Source organism: Rhinolophus sinicus, chromosome 18, assembly GCF_057876585.1.
Source record: "Rhinolophus sinicus isolate RSI-liver-muscle chromosome 18, RSI-T2T, whole genome shotgun sequence".
Taxonomy (NCBI): Eukaryota; Metazoa; Chordata; class Mammalia; order Chiroptera; family Rhinolophidae; genus Rhinolophus; species Rhinolophus sinicus.
Genome location: NC_142518.1, coordinates 76,088,616 through 76,102,718, shown reverse-complemented (window position 1 = coordinate 76,102,718; position 14,103 = coordinate 76,088,616). Strand labels below are relative to the sequence as shown.

Sequence of the window (14,103 nt, the reverse complement as noted above, 5' to 3'; positions counted from 1 at the left end):
CCATGTACCAAAATTAATTCAAAATGGATCAAAGACTTAAGTATAAGATCTGAAACAATAAACTGCATTGAAGAAAACGTACGTACCAAACTTATGGATCTTGGGTTCAAATAACATTTTATGAATTTGACCCCAAAGGCAATGGAAGTAGAAGCTAAAAAAAAATGAATGGGACTATATGAAACTTAAAAGCTTCTGCACAGCAAAAGAAACCATCAACAAAATAAAGAGGCAACCGACTGAATGGAGAATATTTTTGCAAACAGTGCCTCCGATAAGGGGCTAATATCCAAAATATACTTGGAACTCATGAAACTCAACAACAGAAAAACAAACAACCCAATTGAAAAATGGGCAGAGGACCTGAAGAGACATTTCTCCAAAGAGGACATACAAATGGCCAATAGACACATGAAAAAATGCTCAACATCATTAATCATCAGAGAAATGCAAATAAAAACCACAATGAGATACCACCTCACCCCAGTTAGAATGGCTATTATCATCAAGACAAATAGTAGCAAGTGTTGGAGAGGCTGTGGAGAAAAAGGAACCCTCATACACTGTTGTTGGGAATGCAGACTGGTGCTGCCGTTATGGAAGGCATTGTGGAGTTTCCTCATAAAATTAAAAATAAAATAACCGTATGACCCAGCAATCCCACTCCTAGGTATTACCCCAAAAATCTGAAAACATTTATCCATAAAGACACGTGCACTCCAATGTTCACTGCAGCTTTATTTACGGTGGCGAAGACATGGAAACAACCAAAATGTCCTTCGATAGATGAATGGATAAAGAAGTTGTGGTATATATACACAATGGAGTACTATTCGGTCGTAAGAAAATATGATATAGGAACATTTGTGACAACATGAATGGATCTTGAGAGCATAATGCTAAGCGAAATAAGTCAGACAGAAAACGCAGAGAACCATATGATTTCACTGATATGTGGTCTATAAAACAAAAACAACAAAAGAGCAAGACAAACAAATGAGAAACAAAAACTCATAGACACAGACAATAGTTTAGTGGTTACCAGAGGGTAAGGGGGGTGGGGGGTGGGAGATGAGTGTAAAAGGGATCAAATATATGGTGATGGAAGGAGAACTGACTCTGGGTGGTGAACACACAATGGTATTTATAGATGATGTAATATAGAATTGTACACCTAAAATCTATGTAACTTTACTAACAATTTTGACCCCAATTAACTTTAATTAAAAAAAAGAAATAAAGTCTATTAAATAAAAAAAGACTGGAGGGACATTGCTAGAATATTAAAAGTGGGTATCTTCTGGTGGTGCAATTATGTGTGACTGTGTTTCCCCAAAAATAAGACTTAGCCAGACCATCAACTCTAACGCGTCCTTTGGAACAAAGATTAACATAAGACCCGGTGTAATTTTAATATAAGACCAGGTATAATATAATAACATAATATAATGTAATATAATCATATCATATCGTATCATATCATATCATATAATACCGAATCATATATAATGCATTGCAATGCAGTGCAGTGCAATACATTGCAATATAATATAATATAATGTAAAATAATATAATATAATATAATATAATATAATATAATATAATATAATATAATATATATAATATAATATAATACCGGGTCTTATATTAATTTTTGCTCCAAAAGGTGCATTAGAGCTGATGGTCTGGCTAGGTTTTATTTTTGGGGAAACACAGGATTTTTCTTTCCTAAATATATGTCTTTTTTATTGTTTTATTAAGATATGATTTACATGCAAGAAAATCACCCTTTTTCTAGAGTAGGGTTTTGTGAGTTTTGACAAATACATTCTGTCATGTGGGCACCACCATAATCATGATATGAAATGGTTTCATCACTAAAAAAGTTTTACTCCATGCCTCTTCATAATAAAATTCTTCCCCCACCCCAGTCCTTGGCAACTGTGGATCTGTTTTCTGTTGTAGTTTTGCCTTTTCCGGAATAAAAATAATTGGAAACATATAGTATGTATGTAGACTTTGAGTCTGGCTTTTTTCATTGAACATAATGCCTTTGAAATTTATCCATGTTTGCGCATAGGAGTCTCTCATTTCTTTTTATGGCTGACTAATATTCAATTGTTTGGATGTTTATAAATTCATCAGTTGAAGAACATTTGAGTTGCTTCCAGGTGTTGCTGACAATGAAGAGTGCCACTTTATAAATCTACATGCAGGTTTTTGTTTTAAGATACAATTTTAATTTCACTCAGGAAAGTACTTAGGAGTGGGATTGCTAGGTTGTATATTAAGTGTATTTTTAACTTTAAAATTGTGAAGTTGTTTTCCAGAGTGCCTGTAATTTTTCATTTCCAACAGCAAAGTATAAGCACAGTTTCAGTTGCTCATCAGCACTTTCTATTGTTGATTTTTTTTAATCAGCCATTATTTTTTTATTTTTATTTTATTTTATTTTTTATTAAATTTATTGGGGTGACAATTGTTCGTAAAATTACATAGATTTCAGGTGTACAATTCTGTATTACATCATCTATAAATCCCATTGTGTGTTCATCACCCAGAGTCAGTAATCAGCCATTCTAATAGGTGGATGGTGATATCTCATATTGGTTTCAGTTTGTATTTTCCTGATGACTAATGGATATGTTTGACACCTGTATATCTTCTTGGTTGAAGTGTCTACTCAATTGCATTTCCACTGTTTTCTGTGTGATTTATTTCACTTAGCATAATAATCTCCATTCATGTTGTCGCAAATGGCACCATTTCATCTTCACTTATGGCAGATGTTTTGTGTAAATATATACCACATCTTGTTTATCCAATCATCTATTGAAGGACACTTTGGTTATTTCCAATGTCATGGTCACTGTAAATAAAGCTGCAATGAACATTGGAATACATATTACAGATAAATGTTTTCAGACTTTTGGGATATATACCCAGGAGAGGATTGCTGGGTCATACGGTAATTCTATTCTTAATTTTTGAGGAACCTCCACACTGCCTTCCACAGTGGCTGCACCACTCTGTATTCCCACCATCAGTATGTCAGGGTTCCTTTTTCTCCACATCCTCACCAACACTTGTTGTTTGTTGGTTTATTGATGATAGCCATTCTAACAAGTGTGAGGTGATATCTCAATGTGGTGTTCATTTGCATTTATCTGATGATTAGTGATATTGCACATCTTTTCATACGTCTATTGGCTATCTGTATGTTCTCTTTGGAGAAATGTCTACTCAGGTCCTCTGTCCATTTTTTAATTGGGTTGTTTTTTTGTTGTTCAGTTTCTTATATTTTGGATATTAGCCCCTTATTGGAGGCATAGTTTGCAAAGAAATTCTCCCATTCCGTTGATTGCCTCTTTATTTTGTTGACGGTTCCTTTCTCTGTGCAGAGGCTTTTTAGTTTGAAATAGTCCCATTCATTAATTTTACCTTCTACTTCCCTTACCTTTGAGGTCAAATTCATAAAATCCTCTTTGAACCCAAGGTCCATAAGTTTAGTACCTATGTTTTCTTCTATAATTTCCCTGAATTGTGGGAAATAAAACTGAAACCAACAAGGAACAAGACAAATAAATAGAGAATTGAAAACTCATAGACACAGACAATAGTTCAGTGGTTACCAGAGAGTAAGGGGGGAGGGGAGTGGTAGATGAGGGTAAAGGGGATCAAATATATGGTGTTCTCAAGTGCTTTTCCTACATCTATTGCTATAATCATATGATTTTTGTCCTTTATTTTGTTTATGTAGTGTATTACGTTGATGAATTTACATTTGTTCAACCATCCTTGTGCCTCTGGGATGAATCCCACTTGGTCGTGATGTATAATCTTTTCAATGCATTGTTGCATTAAATATGCTAGAATTTTGTTTAAGAATTTTGCATCTGTATTCATCAGAGGTATTGGTCAGTAATTTTCTTATTTGGGGTTATCCTTACCAGGTTTTGGTATCAAGGTAATGTTGGCCTCATAAAATGAGTTAGGGGATATTGATCTTAAATTTTTTGGAAGAGTTTGAGCAGGATTGGTATTAGATCCCCTTTGAAGGTTTGGTAGAATTCACTAGTGAAGCCACCTGGTCCCAGACTTTAGCTTTTGGGAAGGTTTTGGATGACTGATTCAATTTCCTTACTGGTGATTGGTCTGTTTAGATTTTCCAGTTCTTCAATGGTTCAGCCTAGGAAGGCTGTATGTGTCTAAGAACTTGTCCATTTCTTTAGGTTATTGAATTTGGTGGCATATAATCCTTCATAGTATTCTTGGATGATCCTTTGTATTTCTGTGACCTCTGTGATAACTTCGCCTTTTTCATTTCTGATTTTGTTTATTAGTGTCATCTCTCTTTTTATCTTAGTGAGTCTAGGCCAGGGTGTGTCAATTTTATTAATCTTTTCAAAGAACCAGCTCTTTGTTACATTAATTTTTTCTATTGTCTTTTTGTTCTCTATTTCATTTAGTTCTGCTCTGATTTTTATTATTTCTTTTCTTCTGCTGACCTTGGGTTTCATTTGTTCTTCTTTTTCTAGTTCTTTAAGGTGTAATATGAGACTATATATCTGGGATTTTTCTTGTTTCTTGAGATAGTCCAGTAATGATATAAATTTGCCTATTAAAACTGCTTTCACTGCATCCCAAAAATGTTGGTAGGATGTAATTTCATTGTCATTTGTTTCTATGTATCTTTTGATCTCTCCTCTAATTTCTTCTTTGACCTAGTCGTTCTTTAAAAGTATGTTGTTTAATCTCCATGTATTTGTGGTTTTTCCTGCTGTCTTTTTGCAGTTGATATCCAATTTCAAAGCCTTGTGATCAGAGAATATGCTTGGTATGATTTCAATCTTCTTAAATTTGCTGAGGGTAGTTTTATGTCCCAATACATAGTCTATCCTTGAGAATGTTCCATGTACACTACTAAAAATGTATAGTCTGATGTTGTAGGATGAAGTGCTCTATAAATGTCAATTATGTCCATTTCATCTAATGTGTCATTTAGGGAATGCTATTTTGTTATTTATTTTCTGTTTGGATGATCTATCCATAGCTGTCAATGATGTATTTAGGTCCCCTAGTATAATTGTGTTTTGGTCAATTTCTCCGTTTAGTTCTGTTAGTAGTTGCTTGTTATATTGCGGTGCTCCCTGATTGGGGACATAAATATTGATGACTGTTATGTCTTCTTGTTGTACAGTCCCCTTTACCATTATGAAATGTTCATCTTTGTCTCTTGTTATCTTTTTCATCTTGAAGTCTGTTTCGTCTGATATCATTATGTCTACACCTGATTTTCTCTGGATACCATTTGCTTGGAGTGTCAATTTCTACCCTTTGACTTCGAGTCTATGCTTGTCCTTGTAGCTGAGATGTGTCTCTTGGAGACAGCATATGGTTGGGTTTAGTTTTTTGATCCAATCTGCTACTCTGTGCCTTTTTATTGGTGAGTTCAGTCCATTTACATTTAGGGTGATTATTGGTATGTGAGGATTTCCTATCATTCTGTCTTTAGTTTTCTGGTAAGCTTGTGTCTCCATGGTTTCTTTGCCTTTTTGTTGTGGTCTATTATTTCTGTGTGGTGGTATTCTACGATGTTTCCCTCTGTTTCTTCCTTTATTACAGTATATATTTCAGTTCCAGATTTTTTTTTTGAGTGGTTGCCCTTAAGTTTATGTAAAAGAAAGTTTGATATTTAGAGTATTCCATTTCTTCACCATGCTTACTTTCTCCAGTCCCATATTCCAGTTCAGGCCTTTACTGTCCCCCTTTTTTATATTTTGGTTGCCACAAATTGTCCCTGTTGATGGTGGCTAATAGTCTCCTTTAGTATTTATTTCTTGTACTACAGGTTGTGTATTCGAAAATTCCCTTAGCTTCTGTATGTCTGGAAAGGTCTTTATTCCTCCTTCATATCTAAAGGATATCTTTGCTGGATATATTATTCTTGGCTTATAATTTATCCCTTTCAATAGTTTGACTATTTGGTTCCATTCCCTCCTGGCTTGTAAAGTTTCTGCTGAAAAATCTGATGATAATCTAATGGGTTTTCCCTTGTAGGTTATCGTCTTCTTTTCCCTGGCGTCCTTGAGGATTCTTTCTTTGTATTTGATTTTTGACAACTTCAATACAATGTGCCTTGGAGAAGGCCTGTTGGGGTTGAGGTAATTAGGTGTTCTATTTGCTTCTTGGATTCGAGGATCCAGTTCTTTCCACAAGTTTCTGAAGTTCTCATCTACTATTTGTTTGAATATATTCTCTGTTCCCTTCTCTCTTTCTTCTCCTTCTGGTATGCCCATTATTCTTATATTGCTCTTTCTGATGGAGTCAGAAAGTTCTTGTAGAGTTCTTTCATTTCTTTGAAGTCTCAAGTCTCTTTCTTCTTCCATCCGTGTCATTTCCAGATTTCTATCTTCGATGTAACTGATTCTTTCCTCCATCTGGTCAACTCTACTACCTGAGCTGGTTATTTCATTCTTAATTTCTACTATTGAGTTCTTAATCTCCAGAAATTCTATTTGGTTCTTTTTTAAAATTCAATCTCTTTGGTAAAATGTTCATGTTGTTCTTTGATTGTGTTTCTGATTTCATTAAACTGCCTTTCTGTGTTTTCTTGCATCTCATTGAGTTTTTTCAGAACTGCGATCTTGTATTTTCTTTCATTTAAGTCCCTTATTTCCATGTCTTTAAATTTGTTTTCTGGAGACTTTTCATTTTCTTTCTGAGTGGCCTTGTTACCTTGGTTATTCATGGCAATTAATGAATTGTTATTTTTCTTTCTAGGCATCTACAGGAGTGGGTTCTGCAACACGTTGCAGGTCTTTCTTTTGCTTTCCAGTAGATGTTTGTGGAATGTTTTATTTTCTCTGCCAATACAGCCTTTGATTTTTCTCATTCTGTAGTGTTATATTTCTTCTCCACTGTTCTAACTTCTCATACAATGGGGGATTCCCTGAAAAGTGGGCTTCTCCTCTGTAAACAGGTTGCCTGGGTCTCAGGGCACTGCTTCATGGGCAGATGTTGAGAGCTTGTGAATTTCCAAAACTCTCCCTGCACCAGATTGACAGCCTATGTGTTTCTGCGGCTCTGTTTACTCCTGCAGGGATCTGCCCAGATAGGTGTGGGCAAGAGCGGGTTGGGTTGTGAATGGTGGCTCTGAGCAATGGTGGTGACCACAGCCTCGCCTGTCCTACACCCAAGGCTCCCTCCCCTTTGCCAGAACTAGTTGAACTGAGAGTCCACAGTTCTCAGAACTGCAAATAGTCTGTTCTTTTGATCTGACGCTGCTACTCCTCCACTTCTAGCACTGGGCAGGTTGGTGTTGGTTGAATTCTGGGAGGGTCAGGGGATGGTACCTATGCCTTCCATCTTCTGCTTGGCAGTGAGAGCTTAAACCACCATTCTCACCCTTCTTCCCTCCATCTTTGCTCCGAGTTCTCTGCCGAAGTCTCTGTTGTGACCGTTTGGTTCGGCCATGTTATATGCTGATCCCTCAGGCGGGACCGTGCTCCATAAGGGGACCACTAGCAGTGCGAATTCTTCCCTCTCCTATGGCTTCTGTAGCTCCAGAATGCAGTGAGCTCGGATCTCCTAGCTCTAGTCTGTGTCCTGCTGCCTCACACAGCCCATATCTCTGCACTTCCCCCTGCTAGCCCAATTTGCCCACCTTCAGATAATTTCAATTACACATCTATTAGTCTCGCCTGTCTGCTGCACAGGGAGTCCTTTGTGGAATTACAGCTGTTTAATTTGTTGTAAATTCCAAGGGAGATTTCAAGAGGCTCACCTCATGCCACCGTTTCTATGACATATTTATAGTTACTTTTAAATAGATTCTATGAGGTTTTTCTTTGTAGATAGTCGTATCATCTGTTAAATAGAAACAGTCTTACTTTTTTATTTCCAATTATATCTGTGCCTTTTATTTATTTTGCTTACCTGATTTCACTGGCTGGTGGTGAAGCAGACATCCTTGAATAATTCACAATCTTAGGGGGAAAACATTGTCTTTTGCCATTAAGTATGATGTTAGGTGTAGGTGTTTTGTAGATGCCCTTTATCAGGTTGAGGAAGGCCCTTTTCTAGTTTCTTGAGAGTTTCTGTCAAGGATGGATATAGAATATTGTGTATAGTGAATTACATTGATTGAATTGTGAATTTTGAATTAGCCTTTAATTTTTAGAATAAATGCCACTTGCTCATGAAGTATTATTTTTTATGTATTTTTAATTTAATTTACTAATATTTTGTTGAGAATTTTTATATCTACATTCATGAGGGATATTGGTATGTAGATTTTGTCTTGTAATATCTTTATCGGGTTTTAGTATCAATATAATGCTTACATCAAAGATTCATTTGGGAAGTACTGCATCCTCTTCATTTCTCTAAAGTGTTTGGTAGACTGTTTGATAGAATTAACCAGAGAAGCTATCTGGCCCAGGAGTTTATTTTGTGAGAAAGTTTTTAGCTACAAATATAATTTCACTAAAATATATAGGACGAATCAGGTTATCTATTGCTTCTTTAGTAAGCATTGATAATTGTGTCTTAAAGGAATTAATCCATTTCATCTAACTTGTTAAATTAACTTATGTAAAGTTATTCATAATATTCCCTTTTTATCCTTTTAATATCTATAGGATTTTTGTTGTTGTTGTTAAAGTTTATTGGGGTGAGAACTGACTCTGGGTGGTGAACACACAATGGGATTTATAGATGATGTAATACAGAATTGTACACCCGAAATATATGTAACTTTGCTAATATGTAACTTTGCATTTATAATGCAATCAGTGCTGTATTTTGTCATTAATATTGGTAATTTGCATCTTCTCTCTTTTTTTAAATCTTTGTTAGTCTTGCTAGAAATTTATCAATTTTATTGATCTTCTTAAAGAACCAGGTTTTGGTCTCACTGATTGTTTTCCTATTGATTTTCTGTTTTCAATTTTTATTATTTTCTGTTTTTTTATAATTCCTTCGTTCTATTTGCTTTTGGTTTGTTTTGTTCTATATTTTGTAGTTTATTGTGTTGATTTGAGACTTTTCATCTTTTCTAATATAGGTATTTAGTGATATAAATTTCCCTTTATGTATTTCTTCAGCCAAACTTTGATAAGTTGTCATTTGTTGTTCATTGTCAACAACTTATCATTTTCATTTAATACAAAATACTTTTTAATTTCCCATTTCATTTTTTTCTTCAATCCCTGGGCTAATTATGTTACCAGCATATTAAAAGTGGTTGTCTTCTTGTGCTGGATTTGTGTGTAATGTTTCTTTAGTCTATATAGTTTTATGTTTTTATTTTGTTCTTTTTGTGTGTTTGTATGTGTTTTCCAATTTTTTACATTGAGCATGGATTACTTTTCTAACTAGAAAATAATCAATTAATATAAAATAACATCCTACATTTTGTAGCACTTTATAACTTACAGAGAGCTTCATTTAACCCTTCAACATCTGTGAGAGAAACATGTAATTCGTATTTCACACATGCTGAGAAATGAGATTGATAGAATTTAAATGACTTGCTCAATGCCATGCAGCTAGAGCAAGTGAGGATTCAAACCTAGATTTTCTGACTCCTAGTTCATCATTCAGAAGTCAGAACTAAAAATTTGAAAAGTAAATTGGAATTTATCTTGTGGGTAGTTGGAAAGAATCATGGGTCTTGGAAACAGTAAGCAATTTAAGACCATTATCTCAGTATAGGTGTTTTTTTGTTTGTTTGTTTGTTTATTAGTTTCAGATGTACAAAGCCTCAGTGTAATTTTAATTTGAATCTCTGATTACAAGTGTGGTTGAACATCTTTTCCTGTTCATTGTCTGTTCCCATTTGTTCTTCTCTAAATTGCTATTCATGTCCTTAAACCATTTTTCTATTGGATTTGTTAGTCTTTTACTTATTGATTTCAATGATTAAAAAATATTCAAGATACTAATACTTTATTTGTTGGAAACAACTTCTGCCAATTTCTTGTTTATATGTCTTTTACTTATTTTTTCGATTTTAATCATCAGGGAAATGTGTACCAGAGAATGTTTTGATAGATCAGCATTTCAGATATTAGCTTGCTTTTCCAAAGCAAGGAAGCACAACCTTTTTCAAAAGGACACATGACATGCTCGCTTATCTTACCATTTTAACAGAGCAGTAGTCAAGATTTTGGCTTCGCTGTCAGGCAAACCTGGGTTTGAGTCTCATGTAAGTTACTTACTGGTTATATAACCCTTGATTTCCGCCATCTATAACATGAGACAACAGTAGTGCCTACCGGGGTGGATGGGTCGCTCAGTTGATTAGAGTGCGAGCTCTGGGCAGCTGGGCTGCCAGTTCATTTCCCACATGGGCCAGAAAGCTGCGCCCTCTGCAACTAGAATAAAGTCAATGAGCTGCCACTCAGCTCCCTGGTGGCCAAATGGCTCAGTTGGTTGGAGCGCACGCTCTCAACCACAAGGTTGCCGGTTCGACTCCTGCAAGGGATGGTGGGCTGCACCCCCTGAAACTAACAACAGCAACTGGACCTGGAGCTGAGCTGCACCCTCCACAACTAAGATTGAAAGGACAACAACTTGACTTGGAAAAGTCCTGGAAGTACACACTGTTCCCCAGTAAAGTCCTGTTCCCCTTCCCCAATAAAAAACCTTAAAAAAAAAATAGTAGTACCTACCTTACTGGGTCATTATAGGGTCAACTAAGCAAAATATGTAAAACTCTGAGCCCATAGTAGGGGTTCTGTAAATATTCCCTATGCCTCTTCCTTTGATATACACTAAAACAGATGGAACCTGTGATTGCCTTTGGATTCTGTGACTTGGTCCATGTTTTCTAACAGGCATATTCTCCATCTCCTTCTTCACAGATTCAGAGACATACTGCATGTTTCAAGACCAAAAGTACAGAGTGGGTGAGAGATGGCATCCTTACCTAGAACCTTATGGATTGGTTTACTGCGTGAACTGCATCTGCTTAGAGGTATAATCCTTTATGGCATGTGATTTCCCAGTTTGCTCCTCAGCATGCAGATATGCTTTCAGTGCCCAGGTGGCCAGTAAACATGGGTGTTAAAAGCCTAAAGAAGTTAAGAAGCAGATTGCAAGGAAAAATACATATCTTCTGTCTTTCTCTATTGTCTTTTGGCTTGATTTTCATGGGATCTTTGATTTGGACAGATACTCATAGTTAATCTTTCAGCCAAATGATATAGGACATGGTAGGAGAAGGCAGAATACCTTGACAGTGGGAGTGGTGTGAAAGCTCAATATAATGCCTGGATTGTAAGACAAAATTATTTTTTGGAAACCATTTTTAGGGCTGACTTTTAAATGACAGATTAGAAGAGGTTATACACTGGATCATTGGGAGAGTGCATTTTATGTTGTCTCAGACAATAACTGTAATTAGGATTGAGGTTGGGAAACCTCAGCCTGTACATGGTGATGATTTCAGTTCCTTGCATTAGCCTTGGCTCCTGTCCAGTCACTCAACAGAGGTGTTTGGACAGCTTGAATGCCATCTTTGCAGTAGAAAATGTAGGTAGTCCTATTTTCTTTCCATGGCCTTGACCCAGGGCTACAGCTATGGTCCATGTTTCTGAACAAACCTCTACCATTATATTTTAGGCTAGGGTTTCTCAAACTAAGCACTATTGACATTTAGGGACAGGTAATTCCTTGTTGTGGGGGCTGTCCTGTGCATTATAGGATGTCTAGCAGTGTTCCTGGCCTCTATGCAGTAGGTGCCATTAGCACTCACCCTAGTTGTGACAACCAAAAATGTCTCTACTCATGGCCAAAGTTACCTGGGGAACAAAATGACCCCTGGTAGAGAACCACTGCACTAAAGCAATTGGGAAGGGAGGCCTTGTATGACACCTTGAGAATTAAGAATTAACAATTCTGAACATATAGGAATGAATTTTCAAGACCAGCCTTCACTTGATACCTCATGGAAGAACTGCAGCTCCTCGCTACTGCCCAGGTGGAATAGGAGCAATCACTTGCAAACCTGATTCTTTTGTCATTTGAAGACAAAATTGGGCTTTCAGGATTTTGAGCATGTGGAAACCTAACCTTTAGGCATCATCAGGTGGTGTTAAGAGGCTGCAGGGCTCTAGAGTCAAGACAGACCAAGAATCCAACCCTGGTTTTGCCACCTATGAGCCACGATATATTGGATAACTTACCTAACCTCTCTGAGATTGCTTCAGCTTCTTCTTTAAAATGAGATAATGCAAATAGCTGGTGAAGATGGTGCAGTAGGTAAATGTTGTGCTTACCTTGTCTCATGACCACATCAAATTTCAACTAAACTATAAAACAACCATAATTTAGAATTGCCTGAAATTCTTGCTAAACCTACAACCAAGGACATACAGAAGAATCCACCTTACGACTGGTAGGAGGGGCAGAGATGGGGAACCGGCTTATCCCACATCCATGTGTGACCATTAAAAATTGGGAGGGATATCTTGGTCTTCTTCTCCCTAAGGAACAAGGGATCTCAGTAACACACCAGACTCCCCAGCCCAGGGTTCCAGTGCCAGGGATAGAAATCCACTTAATTTGTGGTTGTGAAAATCAGAGAAGATTGTGGCTGAGTGAGATGGAGGGTGGCTGGAGTCCTAGGTGCTCCTCTTAGTGGGACCGTGAATGGACTTAACAATGGAATCACTGGCTCTGAGCTCCAGCACTGGGGCAGCAGCTGGAGAGGCAACAGGAACATAAGGGTGGGGGGAACTTAGTTGTATAGCTTCAGGACGAGGGCTGGAGGTGCAGCTTTCACCCAGGCAGAGGAGCTGGTGGAAGCCATTGTTTCTTTGTTCAGTTCTCCCCCTTCCCGGCATGTAGATGTAGGCAGCCACCATATCTGAGTCTCCATCAAGCTGGCTGACACCAACTTTCACCATGCCCTGTTGATTCAGACCCCACCCAACCCAACTTTTGGGCATACCCAAGCCAATTCCAGTGGCTTTTTCATACAAACCAAATGTTTTGGCTCATGCTGCAGACTTTCCTAGAGTTTCTCAAAGGTTCAAGGAACTGAGACAAGTAACATCTGACTTGAATGTGCCGCATACATCTGGCTCAGGAGCCCTAAGCCCAGCAGTATCAGCAGCCAGCCTTGGGTTACATCTTGGCCTCTCAAGGCACCTCCAAACAGGTGAAGGTGGCAGCCATCTGTGGATTGCTTTGTGGCTCCTGCCATGTGGTCCCAGGTGGGGCATGGGCTGCAGCTGAACTTGAACAGCAAGTCCCCTTCCAGGTGGCCCTGGGGCTGGTGCACCCAGTGGCCATCTTTGAAATGAGACGGAGCATCATCCAGCCACCTCCAAGGACAACACACCAAAGGAACAGATTGGGCAGGCACCAGACCCCAGTTAGGCAGATCCTGCTCCGTAGGGTCAACCCCTGCAACACAACTCCTCCACTGTAGTCATGGCCCATCCTCACAACCAATCAGCCTGAAGGGCAGAACCACCCACTGTTGTGCAAACAGCATCAAAGGCTAAACTACAATGGGAGGGCACACACAATCCATACAAGGGACACACTTGGAGTGCACAGAGTGCACAGGTGACCAGAAAGACTGTGCCACTGAGCGCCACAGCACAGTTACGACATAAGGCCACCCTACTAAGACCAGGAGATATAGCAGCCCTACCTAATACATAGAAACAAACACAGGGAGGCAGCCAAAGTGGGGAGACAAAAAAACATGTCCCAAATAAAAGAACAGGACAAAGCTCCAGAAAAAAGAACTAAACAAAATGGAGACAAGCAATCTACCAGATGCAGAATTCTAAACACTGGTTGTAAGTATGCTCAATGATCTCAGGGAGTACTTCGACAAAGAGATAGCAAACAAAAATGGAGATAGAAAATATAAAAAAGAACCAGTCAGAAATACAGAACACAATAATGGAAATGAAGGGGACATTACAGGGAATCAACAGTAGATTAGATGAAGCAGAGGATTGAATTAGCAATTTAGAAGATAAGGTAGCAGAAAACACCCAATCTGAACAGCAAAAAGAAAACAGAATCCAAAAAAATGAGAGTTTAGGGAGCCGGTGGGACAACAACAGGCATACGAAC

At 37.8% G+C, this 14,103-nt stretch overlaps 1 protein-coding gene across 10 annotated transcripts in view; it reads left to right on the top strand.

Annotated features, from left to right (window-relative positions):
• CHRDL1 (chordin like 1) overlaps window positions 1–14,103 on the top strand; it is a 179,562-nt gene that overhangs the window by 38,234 nt on the left and 127,225 nt on the right. For all 10 annotated transcript variants that reach the window (XM_074323572.2, XM_074323573.2, XM_019718631.3 and 7 more), the window contains exon 3: window positions 10,869–10,981. In XM_074323572.2, the coding sequence (XP_074179673.1) occupies window positions 10,869–10,981 (113 nt within the window). The remainder of the gene's footprint in view (window positions 1–10,868; window positions 10,982–14,103) is intronic.